This window comes from Sorex fumeus, unplaced genomic scaffold (assembly GCF_029834395.1).
Source record: "Sorex fumeus unplaced genomic scaffold, SorFum_2.1 ptg000097l, whole genome shotgun sequence".
NCBI classification, from domain to species: Eukaryota; Metazoa; Chordata; class Mammalia; order Eulipotyphla; family Soricidae; genus Sorex; species Sorex fumeus.
The window spans coordinates 2,798,318-2,824,040 of NW_026606154.1; the positions used below are offsets into that span (position 1 = coordinate 2,798,318).

The following is a 25,723-nucleotide window of genomic DNA, read 5'->3' on the forward strand; positions in this document are numbered from 1 at the left end:
ACTGTTTCTGGCATATCGAATACTCTCGGTAGCTTGCCGGGCTCTCCGAGAGGGGCGGAGGAATTGAACTCGGGTCTGCCATGTTGGCCGCTTGTAAGGCGAACGCCCTACCCGCTGTGCTATCGCTCCGATGATAGGACATAATTGCAACTTGATGACCTGCGTATTTGATTTGGCCCAGCCTGCAGTATAACTCAGTAGAAAGAAGGCATTTGGGTGCTGCAGGTGAATATTGTCTTCATTTTTTACCCAGCTGCTGTGAATTAACTGCCAAGGTAGGATTCTATAGGCATTGGGGTCCCCAGGTCATTCTGTTAGGCCATTTTAGGTTTCTGCTTCATTCATTGTCAGATATATTTCCGCTGCTTGAGTCATGAGCAGAACAGAGCATAACTCTGCTTCCCTTGGTATATTTTAGGGCGAGGGCCAGTGGACCCACTCTCTGTTCTCTGCCTGCGCCCTCCCCTGTCCCTCATGTTTCAGAAAGGGGTCTCACTGACCATCTTTATTTGAAACTCTTCATGAACCATTTTGCTGGGGTCTCCTAAATCTGTAGGAACCATAAAACACTCGCCTGTTTTCCTCTCTAAGAGTGAGTGAGTTTCCTCTGTGTCAGAATAACCTGCTGGGCACAGAGGGACCCTGCCCAGGCCTCGGTCTCCATGGTAACATCCTAGGCACCAGGGCTGCTTGCTAAGCCTACTCCTCCACCCTAGACATGTCAGAACTGTCACTAATTCAAACCACAATCACCACATCAAATCACTCCCCACACAGCAAGGAGAAAACATTTTATTTTAAATTGTGAAATGTCCTTTTTTTTTTTACCCCTTCTTCTTGCCCAAACCTCCTCCCTTTAGAAAAGCTTCCTTTAGGATGTGTTGTATTTTCTTTAATCAGACTATCTCCATGTGACTATATTGTTCAGCTATCCAGTTGGTGTGTCTTTACATTTTGCTGGCGGCAAAAAAGCCAAAGTGGGTAAAGTAAACCCCTGGAAGCAGAGCAGTTCTGGGGGGGGGGGGGGGAGTCTTGAATTCTATTCCTGGTTTGTCACTTCATTCAAATGGAAAATCCACCAGCTCCTCTCCCTCCCTCTTCCATGTAAACCAGGATTTCTAGACTGCACTGTTTTACATAAGAATTCTTGGCAGATCTGGGCAGACAAACACTCAGGGTTCGGTGACACAGTTTATAGTCTTCCCTAAAGCAACTCCTTCCCAGGGAAAGCCAAGTCACTGCATACTTGCTTGCTGTGAAGGGTTAAAAAAGAAAGAGAGGGGAAAAAAAAGACCAAAAAAAAAAACCCCAAAAAACCCCAAGAAAGCCCGCGAGGTACCACGCATGTGTTAATCCACGCTGCATTGACTTCCACTTTGACCCCCTTCTAGTTAAGTGCGTGAGGCTTAATCACGCACAGATGCTAGCACAGTTCCCCCCTTCATTTCTTCTTGAACACGTTGACAACGCGCGCCCTGCCTTCCTGCCCCGACCCCTTCCAAAAAAAATAAAACAATAATAGTAACACAAAAACAAATAAATAAATAAATAAAACACACAAAAAGCCAACCAACCTAAAAGCACAGCCCTGGGAGGGGGAGGGGGAGCGCGTGTGCGTGCGGGGGGCAGGAGTACGAGTGCCGGTGTGCGTGCGTCTCGCGCGCGCTCCTCTGCCTCCCCCCGCCCCCGCCTCATTTCTTTTATATTCCACCCCCCACCCCTCCCTCTTCCCCGCACTTGGAATCCGCTCCCCGCGCTGACGCTTTGACGGTATCTGCAAGCGTTTGTGCTGATCTTATTCCTGCCAACCTCCCCCCCCCTCCCCACACCATCCTCTCCCGATATTAATTGCCCCCCGAAGCGGGTAAAACGATGCATCTCCCCAGTGACGGGACCTCCTAGAGGCAAGTGGGGGTTGGGGAGGAGGAGGAGGAGGAGGAAGAAGAAGAGAGAAGGAGGAGGAGGAGGAGGAGGAGGAGGAGGAGGAGGAGGAGGGGGAGCCAGCATCTGAGCATAAGCATAATCCTAATAATTCAGAAGGGGAGGGATTCTTCGGCAGCCCCGGAGGAGGCAGGAGGCCAGGGGACCACAGAGAGAGGGAAGAAGGGAAAAAAAAAATTAAAAAAAAAAAGCGATGAGTTGGCCAGATCTATGGAGCCCGGGCCACTGGGCTCCCGTGTCTGCTCGGAAGATGACGGCGTGGCCCTTGCTCCTGCTGGCGCTCTACGCCGGGTAAGTGGTGGCCCTCGTCGGCCTCGTTTTTGCTCCGGAGGTGGGGGCCGGGGGGTGGGGGTAGAGGACGAGGAGGTGCCCATCTCGGGGACCACCTAGAATTTTTTTCTTTTTAAAGACCCGTCCAGATGCTCCAAGGGAATGTGAATATCGGGGAGTGGGGGGAAGGGAGGGAAAAGGAAGGTGACTATTGTTGATGTCTCAACATTTTTGTGTTGCACAAATTTGCTTTTTCCCCCCCTTTTTAAAAAAGTGTTTGCGCTTGTGTGTGTGTGTGTGTGTGTGCGCGTGCGTGTGTGTATGTGTGTGCGCGCGCGCGCGTGTGTGTGTGTGTGTGTGTGTGTGTGTGTGGAATCCAACCTCCTAGGTAGTAACATTTTGAGATTGCTGCCGGGTCGAAGGCAGCTGCGGCGGCGTTTGAGGCCATGTTGGAGGCGTTTTTTTGGTTTTTTTTTTTTTTTTTTGGTGGGGGGTCTGGAAGAGGGAAGGGCACGTTTGCAAGGGGGTTGTGACTGCGGAGGGGGGCGTCGCGGCTCGCCCCCCTGGGAGGGTCGGGGCTTGGGGGAGGGGGGAGGGGCTCCGTTCCCGAAGGCCAGGGTACTGCTTGCACCTGGAATTCTCCAGCTCTGCCTCCCCCAGGTTTGCTCTCCAGCCCCCCTCCAATTCCCTGGCGGGCAAGCAGGGTTCAGCACCAGGGACAGCGACCCCCGTTTAAGGAAGGGGCCCGGTGCACCGAGACTTGCCTAACTGGATCTAGGGCGCATCTGCATCCTCGCCTGGCATCTGTGTTGCTCACACAGAAGGCCCTGGGAGCCCGGGAGCGCGGACAAGGAGGACCCCCGCGCTGATAAGCCCCAGCTGCTCCCCTCCCCGGGGTGGCCGCGGGACCCTGGTCCGGGAGTGGAAAGGGGAGTAGATGCACTCTTGCAGGAATGTGTGTCTGGCCCAAGAGTTGGCCTTGCTGCAGTGTTGGAGCACCGGCGGATTCTGATGCCAGGGTTGGGAAGCGGGCACAAAAGCCTTAGCACCTTGCTGCACTTGGTGGAAAAGATGGCAAGGGGCGAGATGGATTCCCTGCCCACACCCCCAACCCTAAACCCTAAGTTAGGAGCGTGTGGGTCTGTTCCCCTCTCTGAGGTGCTTTGCCCATACATTTTCTTGAACTTAACTTTTTTTTTCTTTCCAAGAGTATCAGGGGAGCTCCCTTCCACAACTGAGTTAGCCATTCAGCTCCCTGTGAAAACAGCAGCTCCCCCTGAAGCCCCCCACATCCTAAGGATTTTCAGTCAAGTCAGAGACAGCTTAGGGGTTCCCTATTTCCATCACTGGCATCTTTCATGCTGTCGTTCTGAAATAAAAGTCTCTAAGAGTCACTCAGATGCCCCAAGGGAAAAAAAAGAAATAAAACTAGCTGTAGGTTACAACCCAAGGTTTTTCATGGTAGATGACCTTGTGCAGTGGTTATAACAAAGGGGAGAGGGTTAAGAAATTGCTTACTTTTATTGGGACTATCTAGTGAACTATTTTCTAGGAAATCTAGATGATGATTTCTGATAAAAAAAGAAGGCACATCAGGAAGTGAAAAAGCATTTCTTCTCTTTGGAGTTGCTAAGTAGATTTTTTGCTCTATTTTTCTTCTAGCCCTTTTCATACCTTCTAGCTTTGCTATCAAGATTGAACTGAAAGTTCATTCAGAGTCATAAACTAAGTAGCTTTCCTGAGGCCTCTCACTGAGAATGAATTATATCAAAATACTTTAGTATTATCCTGAAATACAAATTTTAAATTAAAGCTTGCACAGATTTTTGTATTCGATGTTTTATATATGGTTGCCCCCTCCCCTGAAATCTGATAGTCACATGCAGAATGCTTTGATATTTATACTAGTTATGAAACCTGTGGATTAAGCACTAAACAGGGCATAGGCAAGTGTATCTTTCCTGCTATTCATCTTTGTAAACATTTTTATAGCTAACTAAAGATATTTTGTGTATTTTATTTCCAGTAGGCATTTTTTAACCAAAAATGTATAATTTTCAGCAGTATCAGATTTAAGATTTCTTGATTGCAGCAGACCCTGTGATTTTACAATGTCCAATAAGCAAACTTTTAGCAATCTATTTAATCTTTATTTCTTAGCATAGTAGTCGAGATGAATATCTTTTGCTTTTAATAATAGAAGTTACAAGTCAACAGTATATCTACAGGAGAACTTTCACATTTTTTTCAATAATGGTACTGTATGGAGTTACTGAAGACTATCTTCAGAATTGCAGTTTAATGCAAACCCATGAAGAAAAACTCCATGGTTTAAATGACTGGTCATCTCTAAAGATGACCCTAAAAATGTGGGTTCCTAGAGGCCAGTAAGAAACAGCCTTTTTTTGTGGTAGAAACACCGAGGAAGTTGAGGGAAATTTAAAAAAATTAATTGACCATTTATTTGCATAGCTCCAAAGAATAAATTCCACCCCATCAGTATTTGAGTCAATTGACTTGTTTGTATCTACACAAAACTAAAATATGAAATCAAAAACATTATTTTAAGAATATTAATATATCAATAACATTTTTCTTATGGAAAATTATTAATTTTTGAAACTCAATTATTCCACAGATCTTATATACAGTTTCATAAGAATCAGTCAGGGAACATGGTTAGAGAGGAGTTTCCTGAACTGAATTTCCATCATGAAACTGTTCTAAGTCATTGTGTCTGAGGGGAGTTCAGGAGCATTTATTTATTAAAAATACATTGAAGCAAAGGATTATATGCTAAACTGATTTACAAAGTTTATTCATTATCTTATGTAATATTTAAGTGTTTTTTAATTATTGTTACATTCAGCAGAGCATGAATTTGTATCACGTGCCAACATTTCCATTTTCACATAAATCTTTGAGTATATTAACCATGATGAATGACAAATAGCTATAAGGAATCCTCATAAACACATCTAATGTATGAGAAAACACCAGCTAAAAATGTAAAACGTGTATGTGATTGCACATAAATATATGATATAGGATTGTATTCACAGACTATACACTTCATATACCTATGTTCATATTCAGGTTTATCAACAGGTTTCATAATTTTGTCAATCCTTTTAATATAACTGCATTCCATCTCTGGGGAAATTTACTAGAAAAGCAAAATTGGGATACAACAATACAGCAGAAAATTATTTAGAGTAAATAGAGTCAATGCTAGAAATTATGATTTTTTTTACTTCTATTAGAATAAGCAAGGCCTTATACAGTGGTAGGGCATTTTTAAAACATGGTTTGAGTACAAGATGACTTTGAATTTTCATAATATTTGAAAAATTTAAAAAAATTTCAAACTCTGTGAAGTGCTGGCAGTGAAGTTCTATTTGTTTTTTCCAAGAAGTTGTTTTTAATGTCTATGCCAAATAATTTACTCATAAGACAAAATTGTCTTGGGCTGTTTTTAGTAGTACAGAGTAAAAGAATTGAAGTGTACTGAGATATATCAAATATTTTAAATTCTAAAATCAAGCATCTGCATGGAATTGATTAGACATTTTTCTTAATTATTTCTTTCTAAATGCTTTAAACAGCTTTACAATTGAGCAAATTAAGTTTAAAAATATAGTATGACTGAGCAGTCATCATTCACTTCTGCAGCATCAAACTCTATGAACACACTTCAGTGCATGAGTGAATATTCTGCTTCAGCCAGTCTTAGTTTGAGTGAACACACCTTGAAATGAATTTTTTTTACCAAAATAAAAAGAGTTAACAATTTGAAAGAATTTTCTATCACCTGATCAAAGATTCTTCAGGTTACTTATTATATTTTTTTGAGTTTCCAAACTTTTTTTATCCCATAATGGTTTCATAGTTTTAAAATTTGTTTAAAGGCAAGAGATAGAAATAACATAATATAATATGTATGTAAAGATATAGATATGTAGTGAGAAATACATTTCCATATATAATGAGTTTATATATGGAAACCCATATGTTATTTATGGAAGTATATATAAAAATACATTAACATATACACTTGATTATCATATTTGATTATATTTTCAATGTTACTAATTATCTTCTGATTTTTTAACCCATCAGTTTGATCCCATCAATACTATTTTCTCATAACTTAGCAATTAGTCTTGGGGTACTTATCAGGTTTGGTTTTTATAGTTGAGTCTATTTTCAGACACTAGAATCTAGAACTGATAACCTATATCAGTCTATAAAATATTAAATCTATATAGTAGCATGATTTGACAGTCTCAGTCTTAATCACAACATTCTTAGATTTATCTTACCAATTAGCTTGAAAGCCCTAGACAAAAATTGTAGACATAATTCACTATTCAGTGATCTTATGTGCTTAAGAATCATACTACGTATGATAATTCACTTGCCTTACATATAGCCAGCCCCATGTGGAATCCCAGCACTGCATATGTTCCCCTGAGCCCTGCAGGGAGTGATCCCTGAGCACAGCCAGGTGTGTCCCCCAAATACCAAGTAACATCATTTAGATTCTGCACCAAAATTAACTCAGAAAATACATTTTCCTGAAGATTGTGTCTGTGTGAGTGTAAATTTACAGCTCACTTGTTACCCAGAAACTCAACTGCTACTTGTCTCTCTTTTTAAAAAGAGATCTTGGCTCCTGTTGAACAAATATTAGAGATAACTGGCCCAACAATATCTTTTAATTCTACATTTTTCAACAAAATTTTTAGGATAGTAAAAGGTAATTTTCAGGCAGGCTTTAAGAATGACCTTTTCAATCACCTCAACTTTATAAGCAATTGTAATTTCCACATAGGACAGTATCAGAATACTTGCATCTTAATTTCTAACGAAAAAGAAGTTATAATTTTTAGAAATTGGAGCTTAAATCTTTTGCAAATACTTTACCCAGACATTCATATTCTCTATCATCATGAGTTTGATGAGATAGGTAATATAATAACCTTAGTATAGTTGTAAAAACTGAGTATGGAAAGGTGTAGAAACTCTTAATTACTAGGATATTAATACCTACAATTTTATGATATGAGTGAAAAATATAATGATAATAATTCTACAACTCTAGAGATGAAGCACCATGTGAATGTTAAATAAGTAGTACTGATATTATACTTTCTACCCATTCATAAAGACAATCAGAATACCAAGCAACAGAATAGTGAGGAAAACAAGAAATATTTTTTAAACAACTATTCTTTGTGAAATCAAGTTTAATTCTATAACCAAAGTCTGTGCAGCAAGACAAATATAGACAAATATAGACCCAATAGTTCTTGGCGGACCACGCAGTGCTGGGGATCAAACCCAAGCCACCTGCATGCAGATTATGAACACTAGCCCCTTGGTCACACCTCTGGGTCCATTCCCCAGCTGATCTTTAGGAACTAAGTTAAATTAGAGAAATTCCTTACATCTAGAAGAGACTTGCTTCATGTGATACATTGAACTATAAAATATGGACCCAGGACAGTAAATGATTATAGAAATATAGCTATGTTTAGATATTATTTAAGAATTTTAGTATTAGTTTCTTTTATGAGCTACTCCTTTGGTCAAAATTTCCCAGCAGCTGATTGGTTGAACATGCTAGAGTTAAGTAGGTACGGCTCAGAAATCCTTTTTATCTTTAAAGTTCATCGGTTGACTCTTCCCCATATCTGAGCAATATCTAAGATAAATTGCATGATTTTCTCATTCACCTTATTGCTTAGAGAATTTTCATTTTCAGGTATAAAAAAAAAACCTCATCTTGATCTGTCCTTTCCAGTTCTGTTTCGTTTACTTTTTTCATTCTCCTACCAAAGTCCTGACCTCAAATATCTGTAGCCTGACCTTATTTCTTCCTTTGTTTTTATTGGAGCTCTCTACTGCTTTTGGCTTAAAAAAAAAGACAGAGGGAGGAGGATGATTATAAAGGAGCAGAAAAATCTTAATTTTTAATTAAAAAAATTTTAATTAAAAAAAAAGGCCCTCCCGTTGATCATCGATTTGCTCGAGCAGGCCCAGTAACGTCTCCATTGGAGACTTTGTTGTTACTGTGTCTGGCATATCGAATACTCTCGGTATCTTGCCGGGCTCTCCGAGAGGGGCAGAGGAATCGAACTCGGGTCAGCCATGTTGGCTGCATGCAAGGCAGACGCCCTACCCGCTGTGCTATCGCTCCAGCCCTGTGCTATTCTTCTTAATCAACTGAGTGGCTGATGCTTAAATGCTGGATCACGTTTTCCGGGGACATTGGGTGGGTTCTGTGAAAATAACCTTCCCTTTTTTCCTCTTATGGTGACTGCGAGAAATGCAGTGCATAGGGAAGTGAACTAAACTTCAGAATCATACTGTTCCCTGAAGAGGGTTATACTGTGTGATGGCTGAGTTTGTACCTCACTCCTTCAACTCAACCCCAAAGACACCCCCACTCTCCAGAGACCACCAAGAGAATTTGCCTGCTGAAAAGAACAGGAAATGTTGTCAGAAAAATATTACAATAGAACTGGTTTTCCTGGCATTTTTTTTACCTCCTGGGGACTGCATGGATGATGGAAGGATGTGGCATATAAAAATAAATTAATGCTGCAAAATTTCCAGTCAGATGCTGAAAGGGGAGCTTTTTCATACTCCATTCTTTCTTGGGATTGTCCTAAACTGCCTGGTCCCTTTAAATCTCTTCAGTGATGTCCTTGAGATAGCCCAGATTTCAGAGAAATCAAGTCAGCTTTCTCAAAGGATTCTCTTTGACATTTTGTGTTCAGAAGATTGAGCAGTTATTAAGTTTTCTCTTTGGGATAAGGACAGGAACTGATCCACAAATGCAAATGGGTATTTGGACTTCCTTTTCTTTTTCAAAGCAAATTTCCCCTCGGGGGCACTTTATTCGTGACACTACTTTTCCCTCCGAAATGACCAACTGTTTCCCAGTTTAACACCACCCAAGGTTTCTTGTCTTCAAAATAAAAACTGGAGTTTAGAACTGGATCACTTCTCCGTTTCTCTCTCTCCTTCCAGTTCAGAATGCTCACATCTCTTCATGGCCAGACTTTTCTTAGATCGGCGGCTGGGCTCATTGCATTCAAACCTCAACCAGTTTTCTTGTAATTTTAGCCTTTTCCTGGAAAATCATTGTGGTCTGACCTCTCTAAGCACTCTGCTTCCGGTCCTAAGGCTGCTTTCCCTGGGCATACAGAGAATCCTTGCCTTTCTTGTTCTGTGTGGGGCTGATGCTTACCAATTTTGTACATTCACCAAGGTTATCAAAGAGCAGGATCTTCAAGGAAAACTGGACTTCTTTTACAAGTGGCTTGGGGTAGAGCAAGCACAGACAACTGAGGAGAGGGTACGAAATGCATCACCCTTCTCTCACACCAATAATCCTCTTCTTCAAAATCTCTCTAACCCTGAATCAATTTCATCTCTGTGACATGGCTGGAGGTTGATGAAGAAGGACCCAGGACCATTTTTCTCTGGGAAGTCCTGCTTCTTTACTGTCCTGAGACAATCATCAGGATATAGACAGGAAAATATATTAAATATTCAGTTTTCTGTGCATTGCATTTCTCCTGGATATTCTCCAGTTAATTCATTTTCTCTACACCTTTGCCCTAGTAGTCTTACTGTTCTACTTGTCCTTTTCTTCTTATACTTTTTTTTTCATAGCACTTAGAGCTTTCAGCAAGTAGACTTTTTTTTTGGCTTTTTGGGTCACACCCAGCGATGCACGGGGGTTACTCCTGGCTCTGCACTCAGGAATTACCCCTGGCGGTGCTCAGGGGACCATATGGGATGCTTGGAATTGAACCTTGGTCGGCCATGTGCAAGGCAAAGGCCCTACCCACTGTGCTATCACTCAAACCCCTAGACAGTTATTTTTAATGTACATTTTCTTCCACCCTTACCCCCCCTCCTTCCGGGATTGGGTTGGTGGTGCTATACCTGGATATACTCAGAATTTACTCCTCACTCTTGCTCAGGGGTTACTCCTGGCAGAGCTCAGAGAATAGAACCTGTGTGATGCTTAGGATAGAACCTGGGTCAGCTGCATGCAAGGCAAGCACCTTTCCTGCTCCACTATCTCTCTGACCTCTGCCAATATTGGTTTATTTTTATTTTCAATTTTTTAAAGCCCTCTCAGCTAAAATTCAGGGTTAATGAGAGCAGAAATTCTTTTTCCTCCCCTGGTACAACCCAGACTTTTAGAGAAGTGCCAATAGATGCTCAATAGGTAGCTTAATTAGTGGAAATTGCATCTACTTTTTTCTAAAATTTTTTTCTCTTAAAAAAAGAAGCAACTCTTTGTTTCTTCCATGGTAATTATAAGTCCACATTTACAGCTGGCTGCCGACAAAGGCAGAAAGGTAAACACACTCTATTGAGTACTGGGGTTCTTAGGAGGGAACTTCTTCGAGCCATGCTCTTGATCAGAATTCAAATTTCTGTCAATATTTGATAGCTTCAGAAAGGAACATATTTCTTAATAAGTTATGTTGAGTAGGAACTGGCATATTCCAGGCTAAGGGTTTGGCACTGAGTAAGCAGCCCTGATAAGCTATTCTTTTGTTAGCACTATGGGATTTCACGGCTCTAGAGACATAAGTTGCTACTCATCCTTGTTAAACTGGGGAGAATGCAGGAGAAGGATTTTTAAATAAAAATCCTCGTTCTCTAGTCCCCCGTCTTCATTTGTGTAAGATGAGGATTGGGCAGAGGTCTCTAGGTTTCTGGAATGGCTGTACTGAACATTCTTTTTTAGATCATTATAAAGCTAATAAAATTTCTAGCACAGGTGGATTGCCAAAGATGTATACGGGACACATGGGGTATTTTCCTGAAGACAGATTTGCAAAGAAATGTCTTTTTCTAAAGATAGTGTGAAGCCGTTGTCTTTGAGTGTTTGAAGTCAAATTATCCAGCTCATTATTTAGAGGGAGCCCATGTTGCTTCTCTTGATGACCACATCTATTATGGAGCCTGAAGGGGAAAGCAAGGCTGTTGCCTGCAGAGTAATGAAAAAGGAGACAATCCAAACTGATGTTTCACTGTTCAAGGTCATGACTAACTCTTCATTTTTCTTCGTGCCTCATAGTTCTGGTCATAGAATGAAACTCGCTGTCATCTGTCTCTTTGGTTACTGCATCTGCTGCCTAAAGCACCTTGCTGACATCACTTTTGCTACCTTGTGATTCATTTACCACTGCAGAGAGATTTTCCCCTTAATGTATATTTATATTAAATAATTCAGATTTTACCCCTAATATATATATATTTTAAATACATAATTCGGATTTGTTTAACTTTAGGATTCAAATGTAGAGCAGCAATATGACTACTATATGTGTGTTCATGTTTCCATGTATGTTATTGCTTCTACCTGCACTTCTTAATGTGTCTTTTTCTGATTATTCTTCTGCTCCTTATTCCTCTGTTCTCTTTGTTTCTCTTTCTCTCTCTATAGTTTCCTCTTCTAGAGCTTTATATTGGTGAAATTAGCAATGTGTGTGCTCCTCTGTGCCTTTCGTTCAATATTTTTTGAGATACAATAATGTTACATACTTCATGTGTTCCTGTAACATGAATTCCATAGTTGAATTCCAGTCTGTTGATCGATTCTTGATACTACTGTTTTAAGGCTGTTTTGACAAAGGTGGTGTAAAGATTATGGTACATGGGTACCATTTTTAATCTTATCTGGGCAGAGTTGCTGGGAATGGGTATTTTTTTTATTCTTTAAGAAATTGTCAGAAGCATTTTACTATGTGTCAAGTTCAAATTGCTCCAAATCCTGACAATTTTAACTGTCACCTGCCTTTGTAGTATGCATTTCTATAGTAATCCAAACCTAAGTAGCTTAAAGTAAGAACCCAATCTGACCTAACAAAGTTTGAGGCCATCAGGAATCCTGGGGTCACTTAGCTGAGTAGTGTTGGTTCAGAATCTCTTTTTTGGCTGCAGTCAAGTTGCTTAATGAGGTTCCAGTCATCTGAAAGTATTGGACACTGCATTGTTAATCCCAGTCTGATGTGTCTATTAATAGCAGGCTCTAGTTCCTTCATTGATGGTGTCTTCATGTTGATGGAGAAGCAGAATGAAAAGACTTGGGGGCTGTGGACAGAGAGTGGGGAACAGAGGTGGGAAGTGGATAGATGTATCATTTACTATTTGTACCACAGACCAGGCCCAATTTACTGTGCAAAAAGCATAGGCAAAAATTTTGATTTCAGGGGTTGAGATCACTGGGGGAGAAGCCAGACACATTGGGTTGACCACTAGAATTGAGTGAGACATTATAGTGTGGTAAACTTGTATCCATTCAAGTTATAGTTTTTCTTAACTTTTTTATTATTGGTCTGTAAAATAAGAATTGTTGTAAGATTTACCTAGTGGAAATAACTTAGCAGACTTTAGGTTGATTATTTGAGCAATGCATAATTATCAAGTTCACTTTATCTTTTTTTTAAAATCATAGTATTTTCTGATGTGGTTTCTGCTCTTAGAAAATTTTGATTACTCCAAGTTTGCAAAGACATTTTTATAGATGCCTTGTAGTTTCATTTAACTCTGTTTAACACATCAAACTATTATCTTTGTTCATATATTAGAGATTTAATTTCATTTCTTCTATACATAGCCTCATAATATATGTAGTATATATAAAATGGTTACTGTGTATATATACACATATATGTGAACATATATGTGCATATATACATATATTAGATGGCTACTGTATATAAATTTTCTTATATTAAGTTTACCTATATATTGACTTACATGTAAATCCTCTGAAGGAAATTGTATAAGCAGTTACATATTTTAGATGAAGCTATTTTTTCAGCCCGTAGACTGAAAAATGATTCTGGATTGATTCTAGCCCATAATTCCAGACTGTTTTCTCCTTGAAATGAAATCCCATGGGATGTCATTTGAGTCTTGTTGAACTCTCAAATGCTGTGTAAAAGCAGAAAGAAAATGAATGTAATGGGGACAAATCTCTGCTTTCCTGCCCTCTGTCTTTCTGCCATAAATATGTATTTGTGGATTTGCTCATTCTACATTGTTTCTGCACAACCACTTGTGACTAATAGACATTCTGCTAATTCTTTGACGGTGCAATCTGGGAACAGGCAGGCAAACTTGAAATTATGGTAAATGAAGAAGTTGAAAGTGTGGTGTGATGGGAAAAAAATCAGCACAATATTTACTTCCAAAAGAATATGTCAAGAAAGATCAATCTGAGTAATGAAAAAGAAGCTGGGACTGTGTGATGAAGGGAGAAAGAATCCAGCCATGAAAGGGGAGCTGGAAGCCCTTTTTCATTGTCAGTGACAGAAGGTGCTAGGGATTTGGAGAGTGTAAGAGCTTGGTGTGATTTAGGAATTAAAGCCCCAGCTGGCTACAAGGCAGAGACAGGGATGGAAAAAACTCAGGATTGGCAATAGAAAGAGCAGAATAACTGGCCCATAGTGGAAAACTTGCCGATGTGGGGGTAATGAGATAGGTCAGGGAAGGGACCACTATGGCAGTGAGGGGCAAGTAGGCCCTCTGTTAAAAGAAGGTGCTGAAATGAGGGGAAGTGACGTGCATGATACCTAATAGGTAACCATATTGAAAACTACCATCTCTAAAAGGAAAAAAGACAAAGGGAAAAGTTCCTGCCTTAGAGGCAAGCTCGGCAGTTGGGAGGGAAACTGGGAACGTTGGTGAAGGGAGTAGACACTGGTGAAGGGATGGGAACATTGTATACCACAACCCAAATAATTCATGGTGATTAAATAAAATTTTTAATAAAGGAAAATAATGTGTGTATAAATACACACTGTCTGTAGCACTGTCCTCCTGTTGTTCATCGATTTGCTCAAGTGGGCACCAGTAACGTTTCCATTGTGAGACTTGTTGTTACTATTTTTGGCATATCAAATATGCCACGGGGAGCTTGCCAGACTCTGCCATGTGGGTAGGATACTCTCGATAGCTTGCTGGGCTCTCCAGGAGGGACAGAGGAATTGAACCTGGGTTGGCCACATGCAAGGCAAACGCCCTACCCAAAAATTGGTATTTGAAAAGCAAAAAGCTGCCTACTATTCTTACAGCCTTGCTGAAGAAGTTTTTGAATTATATTTTTAAATTACAATTCAAACCTTTCTGGTTGGAATCAGGGAAAACATCATATTATGGTATCGATATCATACTAAAGAAATATAGGGCTTGCCAGTGAGGATTGCAATTTACCTACTTACTGTCAAGCTTTGGTAATTAGTTGGCTTTTACCTTCCTTACTGTTATTTATAGTGTTGTTTTACACCTTGCTATGAAATCTTAGCAGGATCAAGATCTAACTACCTGTAACTGTGTCAATCATTTAAAGCATAGTAATTATTTTATATTTTAAATGAAACTTTTGCACTATATTTAACTGTGTTTAGATATGTCAAAATAATGACAGTGCCCCTAAATTCTAAATCAACATTATTTGGGAGTAACTAGAGGAATAACTGAGCTTATTTTATTTATTTCTTTTGGTTTGGGGGCCAGACCCATCTCTGCTGAGGGGTTATTCCTGGCTCTGTGTTCAGGGATCACTCTTGTTGGGCTTCGGGGACTATATGGGATGTGGTGATCAACCCTGGTAGCTTGCATGCAAGGCAGATGCAGTACCCACTATCACTCTGGTCTGTCACTCTGGTCCTGCATAACTGGTTGTAAAAAGTAAAAGAGACTATCAAAAATAAAGAAAAAGGATTTTATAGGTGTTTTTTAACCATTTTTAGCAATGTGCATTTTTTTCTATCTTTAAAATATATCGGTAAAAATTTTACAGCAGCATTGCAGAAGGTAACATTTTGTGTAAAAGCCTAAAAGAGTCAGAGAGATAGTACAGTGGGCAAGGTGCCTGCCTTGCATGCAACTGACCCAGGTTCAATCCCCAGCACCTTATATAGTCTCCCAAGCCCGCCAAAAGTGATGCATAAATTCAGAGCTAGGAGAAAGCAAATTTGATTTGTACTCCAACCCACACCAACCAAAATACATAAATAAAAGCCAGCTTGAAAAAGAACAAAAATCAGTATACCAAATTAAGAAGACCACAGTACTATTTTACTAACAAGAAATATTTTTCTCTCTACATTTAAATTTTTTTGTACTTCATACTTTAATATCAAGAATTTTCACACACAGCAGAATCTCACATCAGCAAATATTTTGAAAAAAAAATCAGTGACTTAGTTCTGACAATTAGGTTTTTTTGGGGGGCAGCAAACATTTGATTGTTTGCTCCTATACCGAGGCCCCAACACCTCTGCTCAGCTGCCCTACTATTCTAGCTCTCTCCCTAGTTCATTAGTATTCTTGCACTTTTAGATAAAATGAACTTTCATTGGTATGCAGTCATATGAATTGTAACCCCCATGCCAGTTCTAATTTAGTTTCCCAGGTCGGGAAAGAAAACTGTTTTATCTACTTTTCTTCAAGACCAAAAAGGGGAAAAAAATCCCTTTCTTACCCATCAATTCAAGGGGTTGCACCCTACAGCCACCCTTAAACCCTGACAATGGCTCTGTCCTTTGTCACTAGAGTTTTCTCAGGAATCTCATATAAAAAAAATCCTATCACTTACTCTGCACAGTTCCCTTGAGATTCCCGGTAAGTAATTAAGGTGCCATTAAAACACAAGAGAATTCAGAATAGCCATTAGACAAATGCAAATAAAATCACAATATATTAGCACTGACAACTTATGAGAATAAGCAAACTGAGAATAATAATGACAGGCGAGGGGAAGAGTTCAGAGGATGAAGAGATGTGCGCTGGGTACCTCCAACCCCCATGCTACTCCAAGACCAGTGTGATGCGTTTGCATGCTTATTCTCTGCAATAAAACTTTTTGTTTTATTTTTAGTTTTGAGGTCACACCCGGTGATGCTCGGGGGTAACTCCTGGCAGTGCACTCAGGAATAACTCCTGGCAGTGCTCAGGGACCATATGGGATGCCGGGGATTGAACCTGGGTGGGCCATGTGCAAGACAAACATCCCACACTACTATTGCTCTGTTCCCTCAGCATAGAACTTTAAAAAAAAGAGCTACTATATTTTTAAAGATGAGTCACAATTCCAAGTGTTGAGAATAGTACTTAGCTCATAGGTAATGCCTGTAAACCATACCAGTGAGTGGATGAACACAACGTTTCGGTGATCAGGTGAATTTCTAGTTCTTAGTCAAGTCATTTTACAATATAAAGAAGCAAGAGGCTGTTCGTATAAAGGGACTGGAGGCGGGGGTAGGAGGAAGAGAAAACCCTAGCATAATAATGAAAGATGAGACTCCTGTAACTTTCAGAAAGCTGGTCAGTAGGACCTTAATTTAATTAGGAGAACCTTAGTTCAGTCACCTAAATGACCATGTTTGACTTGGCAATAAAAAGTTGCATTTTCCCAAGAATTTGCAAATTAAAACAAAATTGCAGTGCCTCAGTGCCTCCCATCTAGACCTGAACAGATTAGGTATATAGATCCTCAATGCTTTTGTATTTCTTAAAAAAAAAAAAAAGTTTTTGCCTTTTGGACTGGAGCGATAGCACAGCAGTAGGGCGTTTGCCTTGCACTCAGCCAACATGACCGACCCGAGTTCGATTCCTCCGCCCCTCTCAGAGAACCCGGCAAGCTACTGAGAGTATCTCGCCCGCACGGCAGAGCCTGGCAAGCTACCCATGACATATTCGATATGCCAAACACAGTAAACAACAACGTCTCCAATGGAGACGTTACTGGGCCCGCTCGAACAAATCGATGAACAATGGGAGGACAGTGACAGTGACAGGGTCACACCTGGTGATGCTCAGGGTTTACTCCTGGCTCTGCACTCAGAAATTACTCCTGCTAATGCTCGGGGGACCCTATGGGATGCTGGAGATCAAACCTGGTTTGGCCGTGTGCAAGGCAAACACCCTACCCGTTGTACTATTGCTCGGTCCTAATGCTTTTTCAATACATTTAAATCGGATACATCTGCATATATGTCTGGGTATGGCTATCTGTTGTGTGTAGTAGATCAGTGCTCATATTCATACACTTGTCCCCAGTGACCTTTACTACCCTAAACATGGACAACTTCACTTTTCAAAGTGTATGTTTCTTCTGCCCACCTGTGGTCTCCTTGTAGGTGTGTCAACAACTTTGCATGTTTATATTTATTTTATATGCTGGTTTATACGTTGGTAGTTTTGTCAGTTCCCTCAGTGTTTTATAATCTAGAAAAGAATATTTTTCTTACCAAAAAGATGGAGATTTAGGGCTGGAGCAATAGTACCGTGGGCAGGGTGTTTGTCTTGCACATGGCAAATCCGATTTCGATCCCCAGCATCCCTTATGGTCCCCTGAGCATCACTAGGAGTGATCCCTAAACAGAGAGCCAGGAATTAGCCTGGAACATCATTGAGTGTGACCCAAAACACAACAAACTAAAAGTGGAGATTTACAAGGGAATACAGATGTACACGGATAGGAAAAATCCTTAATAGCAGGTTGGAGGAGCTGACAGACAGAGATTAGTCATAGCCTACCCCGTGATGGTGTTTTTATTGTTTCTCTGAATTGTCATTTAGGTGTTGTATTTTTCTAGCTGTTCAGGTAGAAATAGATGAGAGGTGTTTTGATATCTGCATAATACTTGGCAGTTCTTTCCATCTGTTTGCCTGCCTTGCACAAAAGAATCTGTCACATGCTAGTTACTTAGGGACTGTGAGATCTGACTATCTGGACCATTGTTTCCCACATGTTAGTTGCCATATGCAAATATTATGCATTTCCATAATATCATTGTAGATGATATCCTTTTCAACATACCTATTGAATATACTTAATAGCACTAAGATGTGGAAATTAGTTTTACTTTTTATAGCAGAAGACAACTGCAAACATAATAAAATTAGGCAGGGTTGTCACATTTTTAACGGAATACTGTTGTCTGCCTGAAGTGCTAAGCTTTCTTTCTGTTGCTCTTCTTAGCAAATTGATGAGGGAGGGGTCTGAGAGCTATTACAGCAAGTAGGGCACTTGCCTTGCATGTGGCCCACCAAGGTTCAGTCACCAGAACCCCAGATGGTCCCCACAGCATGCCATGAGTAAGCCCTGAGCACAACCAAGTATGGCCTAGAAAAAAAGTGTGAATGGTAGAAAGTCTTTTCCAATCATTACATATATGTATATATATATGTATATATATGTATGTATGTATAATCATTATATGTACGGGATATATATCATATATACCATATATAATGATATATATTACATATCATTATATCTATCTATCCATTATATATCTATATATATATCAAGGGTGTTTGCCTTGCATGCAGCTGACCCGGGTTAGATTCCTCCATCCCTCTCGAAGAGCTCAGCAAGCTACCAAGAGTATCCCGCCTGCACTGCAGAACCTGGCAAGCTACCTGTGGTATATTAGATATACCAAAAACAGTACAATAAGTCTCACAATGGAGGCATAACTGGTGCCCACTCGAGCAAATCGATGAACAAAGGGAGGACAGTTCTACAATGCCAGTGCCATATATATATATATATATATATATATATATACACACACACACACACACACCATACTTTATATATCTGATCTGTTGATTTGATTAGTAAAGATGCCTCTGTGTACTCATAAACATATGAATGCAATTCCTTTCAAGGTCTAGGTGTGGACTTTGTGGGTTAGAGCAGAGCTTCTTGAACTTTTCCCATTTCCAAACCCTTGTCACCCAATTTGTACACAATACTGGGTTTCTAAAATAGTTATGCAGACCAAACATTTACTGACAATAAATCATAGATTTATTTTAAAACTGTCCTCCCATTGTTCATCGATTTGGTCAAAGAGGCCCAGTAACATCTCCATTGTGAGACTTGTTACTATGTTTGGCATAGCAAATATGCCACGGGGAGCTTGCCAGGCTTTGCCGGGCGGGCGAGATACTCTTGGTAACTTGCGGGCTCTCCAAGAGGGGCGGAGAAATCGAACCCGGCTCGGCCAGATGGCCGCGTGCAAAGCAAACACCCTACCGCTGTTCTATCATATCTTGCCCTCAAGGCAAAGCCTGGCAAGCTCCCTGTGGCGTATTCGATATGCCAAACACAGTAACAACAAGTCTCACAAGGGAGATGTTACTGGGCCCGCTCGAGCAAAATGATGAACAACAGGTGGACAGTGCTATTTTAAAACAAAATTTGAGACCATGATACATTATTTAAGAAATAAAGGGTTAAGGGCTGGACAGATAGTACAGCAGGTAGGGAATTTACCTTGCATGTACTGAAGCTGGCTTCAATCCCCAGAACCCCATATGGGTCCCCAAGCTTCATTCCTGGAGTGATCATCATTCCAGGAGTGACCCCTGAGTGCAGAGCCAGGAGTAAGTACTAAGTACTGCTGGGTGTTCCAGGACTATCCCCCCTACTCTCCACTCCAAAATAAAGTTATGGATAAGCAGATACATGAGTGCTTATTATCGTCAGATAATGCCAAAAATGTTTTTCTTCCAGCTGTGAGCCCAGCCTTTCCACATTCACCACTGTTAAACGGGTTAAAATAGTGCCCATGAGTGCTAGTCCTTGAAAATGGATTTCATAATCCTAGATTGTAATCTAACACAGATTATTTTGTTTATAATCTCTGCCCTCAGTAAATAGTGAAATTGCTCCTTCACATTTTCTGTCATCAGCTTCTTAACACTCCATTGCTTGTGTGATATCTGTGGAATCCTCATGCTTATAGGAAGACTACCATTTCAGATACTAGATAGAGTTAAAGTACAACACTTTGCCCCATTTTCTGCACACTAGTAAGCATCATGTGTATGAATTCATATGTATATAGACTAGGAATGCACAGATGAAACTTGGGTGGAAACTTTCACAAAAGTAGGCAGTTCACTCAAAGCTATTGTAGTCAGCACCTTGTAATACAGAGATAATCCATTTTTTGGTTGCCACTATCATCATGGAGGATAGAATGGAGCAATAGCAATTAGGTTTTTAAACACATGACTGAGAAGCGATTCAAAGCTCCATGACACTCTTCTTCCATAGGCTTAAGTGAGTATGTCAGAATCTTATCATTTAGTTTGAATTTTATTAAACGAAAATTTTTCTGCAATAAAATTTACCCTAATTAATGAAGCACCACAAACATATTTGAGATAGGAATTTGATGGTTATAAATCAGATTAACTTTGCATTTTTACACATCGGAGCATGTGACAGTTGACTCAAATAAACCAACAGCTGTTATCTTATACAAAATTTGTTTTAAAAAAAAGTTAGCTTAGGAAATCATCCTATGTCTCCCACTTTACTACCAGAATTGATATATAGGGATTCCTCTGACACTACCCTCATTGCATGTATATGTTGTACCTTTGCAAAGAGTGTTTTGCTCCAACAGGTTTTTTAAAAAAATTTTCATTAGTTAGATACCATGAGGTACAGTTGTAGATTTACAATATTTTGTGCTTGGGTTTCAATTATACAATTATCAAATACCCATCCCTGCACCAGTGCCCGTATCCCACCACCACGGATCCCAGTATCCCTCCCACTCCCCATACCTCCCATCCCACCCTGCATCTGTGGCAGGGCACTCCCTTTTGTTCTTTCTCTCCTTTTCGGTGTTGTGGTTTGCAGAAGAGGCAGTGGGCGGCAATCATGTTTGGTCTATAGTCTACTTTCAGCATGCTTCTACCATCCTGGGAGGATCCTTCCAACACCCTTTATTTGGTGCTCCCTTCTCTAATTCCAACAGGTTTTAATGCAGGTTCTATCTTGCTTCTTGAGCAGGTATAGAATTCCAAAGACTTTTAGAGGCCCTTATGAAAAAGCAACTGGTACTTGAATACTCCAGTTCACTGAGCAACATATGTCTCTCAGGAATTCCTAGTAGTCCTGAAAGGCAGAAAGGAAACCCCACCGCAGGTGTGATCCGATTCAGATTCCTTTACACTGAGGAATCTAATCTAGCATGCCTGAGTCTACTTTTTGCAATGGCTGGAGGACACATTTTGAAATGAACTGACTGTCTTTGCTCTGCTCTGTAGTCTGCTTTGCTTTTCAGGCCGAGAGAGAGATTAAGTTAGGCAGCTTATCACATCCATTAAGATAAATTGCAAGCCCTGCTTTTATTCCTCAGCGTGGGGAGAGCAAGTCATCAGTATTTGCAATGGCAAGCTTATGAAATCTGAATGTTATTAACTTTGTGCTGAAGGTGCCATACTTTTATTGGTCTCCGGCTTAAACTAATATGTTGTCCTAAGGGAAAATGTGCATGAGAAACTTATTTTGGATGATCTGATTACTTGATGGATGTACAATAGCAGATTCGTTAGCAGTGATCCTTTTTCCAAGCCTTGCCAACTTACTGGTTTGACAGTTTGGTTTTGGCAAATTAAAGTGATTCTTGGTCAATATTTGTTATAATTCAGGGATGATGATAGAAATATAAGTATTGGAAGGATTAGGTGAAATAATGTAATAAAGCCTTGATGGCTATTCTTTAAACAGAGTGAACACTAATGGTACGTTATTGTCAGTATAATTGATCTTAAGAAAACAGCAAGGTAAATGAATCTACAGTGTTCTCCAGTCTTAGAATGGAGACGTGAAATAACGAAATACAGACTGTAGCACTGTCCTCCTGTTGTTCATTGATTTGCTCAAGTGCGCACCAGTAACATGTCCATTGTGAGACTTGTTGGTACTGTTTTTGGCATATCAAATATGCCACGAGGAGCTTGGCAGGCTCTGCCGTGTGGGCAGGATACTCTCAGTAGCTTTCTGGGCTCTCCGAGAGGGACAGAGGAATCAAACCCGGGTCGGCCGTGTACAGCACCCTACCTGCTGTGCTATTGCTGCAGCCTAAGGAAATGTGCTGAGAAGTCATCAAGGTACTGGCCAGAATGTGGAAAGGTTCTAGTGGACAACAAAGTCAGGCATGGCTTTTATGAGAAGATGCTGTTTGTGTTGAAATGAAAGGGAAAAAAACGAGTAAGACTCACCAAGCCCTTTGGGAAGTGGAAAGATGGAAAGTGGAGGCACAGAAGTCAATACATGCAAAGTTGCTGGAGATTGTCCAGGTTTCCAGAACTTTAACAAACTCAAATAATCTCTCTCTCTCTCTTTCTCTCTCCCTCCCTCCCTCCCTCTTTCCCTCCCTCCCTCCCTCCCTCCCTCCCTCCCTCCCTCCCTCCCTCTCTCCCTCCCTCTATTTCTTTCTTCCTCTCTCCATCCCTCTCCCTCTCCCCCCCTCTCATGCTCTGAGCTTACTCCTGGATCTGTGCTCATGAGTCACTCCTGGTAGGGATTGGAATCATTTGTGGAACTGGAAATCAGACTTGGTTTAGCTGCATGCTGACCAAGCTCCTTTCACCTGCTGTACTACAGCTCTGGTCATGCACGTTCTTTTGCTCATGATGCCTTTAGAGGGTGGAATTGTCATTGTGTTTATTCAACAGCCTTCAGAGTACTTGGGGATAGTGGGACAATCCTGTGAGTACAATAAAGGAAGAGAATATAGTGGAAAATCATCATAGAGATCATCGTAACAGAGTGGAAACTTGTTTGGTAGTGAAATTTTAAACATTCATGCATAAAAATAAGTGGGTTTTAAGTTTTTTTTATTGAGGAAACATTGATTTTCAAGCATGTAGATATAATTTAGGGAGATTGTGTTACCACATCATGCCTGCCACTTAAGTGCCACTATTTCTCCTCCACGGGCCGTTGAACCATTTCAGCCCCCTTCCTCCCTCCCTGCTGGTAACCTCAGCTCTGTAATTTGTTTTCATTGGACAGTATTGTTCCCTTGCTGGTTTCTTTATATACCACACATATGAAAACATCCCATGTTTGCCTTTCTCTTTCTGATTTATTTCATTTAGCATAATCCCCTCCAGTTTCACCCTTGTAGTCGGAAAGACAATGTTTCACCTTTCCTCATTGTTGCGTAGGGTTGATTTGTGTATATACACCACATCCTCTTGATTCATCACCTGTCATTGAGCATTTGGATTGTTTCCAGATGTTGGCCTCTGTAAACAGCACTATGGGGACCCTGTACTCACCTTCCCATTTGGTATTTTTGTGTTCTTGGGAAAGAAACCTAGGAGTGAAATTGCTCGATCATGTGGTGGTTCTATTTTTAATATGTTGAGAAATCTTTATACTGTTTTCAGTAGAGACTGGACCAATTTACAGATCCCATCCACAGTAAGTGAGACTTCCGTTTTCTCTGTGACTGTCAATGCTTGCTATTTACGGATATATATATATATATATATATATATATATATATGCACATATATAATAGGCTTTTTATAAGGAGGTATCTCTTACCATTTTAATTTGCGTTTCCCTAGTAATGATAATAAACATTTTCCCTATGCCTGTTGGCCATCTGTATATCACTTGAGAGATACCTGCTCAACTCTTGATTTTTCATTTCGTTGTTGTTGTGGCTATTGTTGAGTGCTGTGAATTCCTTAAACATTGTGGATATTACCTTTTTGTCAGTTGGATGATGTGTGATTATTTTTTCTCACATAGAGTAGACTGTCTTTGTTTTTAATGAGAGCATCTGTTTTTCTGTGCAGATACTTAGTTTGCTATATTGGAATTTACTTTTGGTTTTTGGGTTTTTTTTTCTGGACATTAGAGTCAAATCAGTACAGATATCACTGAAGTCAGTAACATAAAGTGTTTTGCCTTATGTTCTCTTCCTGTAGTTTATGGTTTGGGGATTTTACTTCTAAATCCATGAACCATCTCTGCAAATGGGACTTTATTCCTGGGATTTCAATTCTATTCCATGATACATGTATTTTTCTTGCAATGTCACAATTTTTTTTGTAGCTTTATAGTATAAAGTTGAAGAATGTGACACTCCCTACCCCACATCTTCTTTCTCAGAATTTCACTCTTTTTTGATCTTTTATGGTTCCACACATTAGTAATGTTTGTTCTATTTCTTTGGGAAAAAAATGCTGTTAAAATTCTGATAAGGGATGCACTGAATCTGTGCATTGCTCTGTATGGGATGACTTTTGTATTTCTGTCTTTTGGAAATGATTGTGCTCAGTCTTACCCCAGGATCTGCACATAGGCATCACTCCTTGAGGGGCTCAAGGGACCATATTGGGTGCCAGGGATTGTACCTGGATAGACCATGTGCAGGGCATGATGCTACCTGCTGTACTTCCACTCCAGCCCCAGAAGAACTATTTTAACAACGTTAATACTTCCAATGTAGGGACAGAGAATAGAGCTTTTGTTTCCAACTGTCTTTTATTTATTTTTTAACAGTGGTGTGACATATGGTACTCAATGTACAGATCTTTTCACCTCCTTTGTGATGTTTATTCCTGAGTATTTAATTTTTGAGGGGAGAGGGGCTGTTGTCTGGACCACAATCTGCAGAATTTGGGGCTAGTCCTGGCTCAACAGTATGCCAGGCTAACACCAAACTCAGCACTATCTCCCTGGCCCTATACTAAATTCTTCTTTATGAAATTGGTAGATGAGCTTGTTAATTCCGCTACTTATTTCTGTCTGAGAAAGAAAACAACATATTCTGTCTTTTTTTTGTTTGGTTTGGTTTTTGTTTTGGGACCACATACAGTGGTGCTCAGGGTTTACTCCTAGTTCTGTTTTCTGGGACTACTCCCTGTGGGGTTCAGGGAACCATATGGGATGCAGAGATTGAACTGGGGTTAACTGCTTGCAAGGCAGACATCTACCCACTGTACTATTGCTCTGGCCCCTAAGTATTCTAATTTTGTAATTACAAATGCAAATGGATTTGAAGAGATTGAATGAAAATACAAATATTTTAATTGTTCATTGTAGTGTTTGTTCTTGTAAACTCTGAAGAGTCTGCCTATATTCCCTTATCCCCTGGCCCCCACTAAACATCAAGTTTTATTGAATCCGTGGGAGTGTAAAATACCAGGATAAAATTTAAAATGCTATAAACTGCATGATTAACCTTTACAGTGGCAAACATCCAGAATATACACCAAGATTCAAATACTTAATGATTTTCTCTATAATTGAAATCAACCTCTCACTGAACATTTATCTATTTGGTATGTTTTATTTTCCTAAGCTGCTTCTTCCCTAAATATATATTTTTCAAATTTTAGCTTATTAAATGTTTGTAGCTGTGTATAAAATTCAAATCACTCATAAAGCTATAAAGAGGAGATAAACATCAATATTCTTTTTTACAACACAGAGATTTAACCTAGAAGGTTTAAAGCAGGAACTCGAGAATTTACGTTTTAACAGGTCCACCCCCAACACATACACACAGTTAAGAGGATACACTATTGGTTTAAACCTTTTGAGTTTCTAAGAGGAATCACTTCTCAGTGCTCTTACATTCAGATAGGTGCCTTTAGTTAGCAGTCCAAGTTTATGTCAGCTCTCCAC

General features: G+C 40.1%; 1 protein-coding gene across 2 annotated transcripts in view; it reads left to right on the forward strand.

The window, feature by feature from the left end:
* Positions 1-1,735: 1,735 nt before the first annotated feature.
* GABRG2 (gamma-aminobutyric acid type A receptor subunit gamma2) overlaps positions 1,736-25,723 on the forward strand; it is an 83,889-nt gene continuing 59,901 nt past the window's right edge. For both annotated transcript variants that reach the window (XM_056133078.1, XM_056133079.1), the window contains exon 1: positions 1,736-2,232. In XM_056133078.1, the coding sequence (XP_055989053.1) occupies positions 2,135-2,232 (98 nt within the window). In that variant the 5' untranslated portion in view covers positions 1,736-2,134. The remainder of the gene's footprint in view (positions 2,233-25,723) is intronic.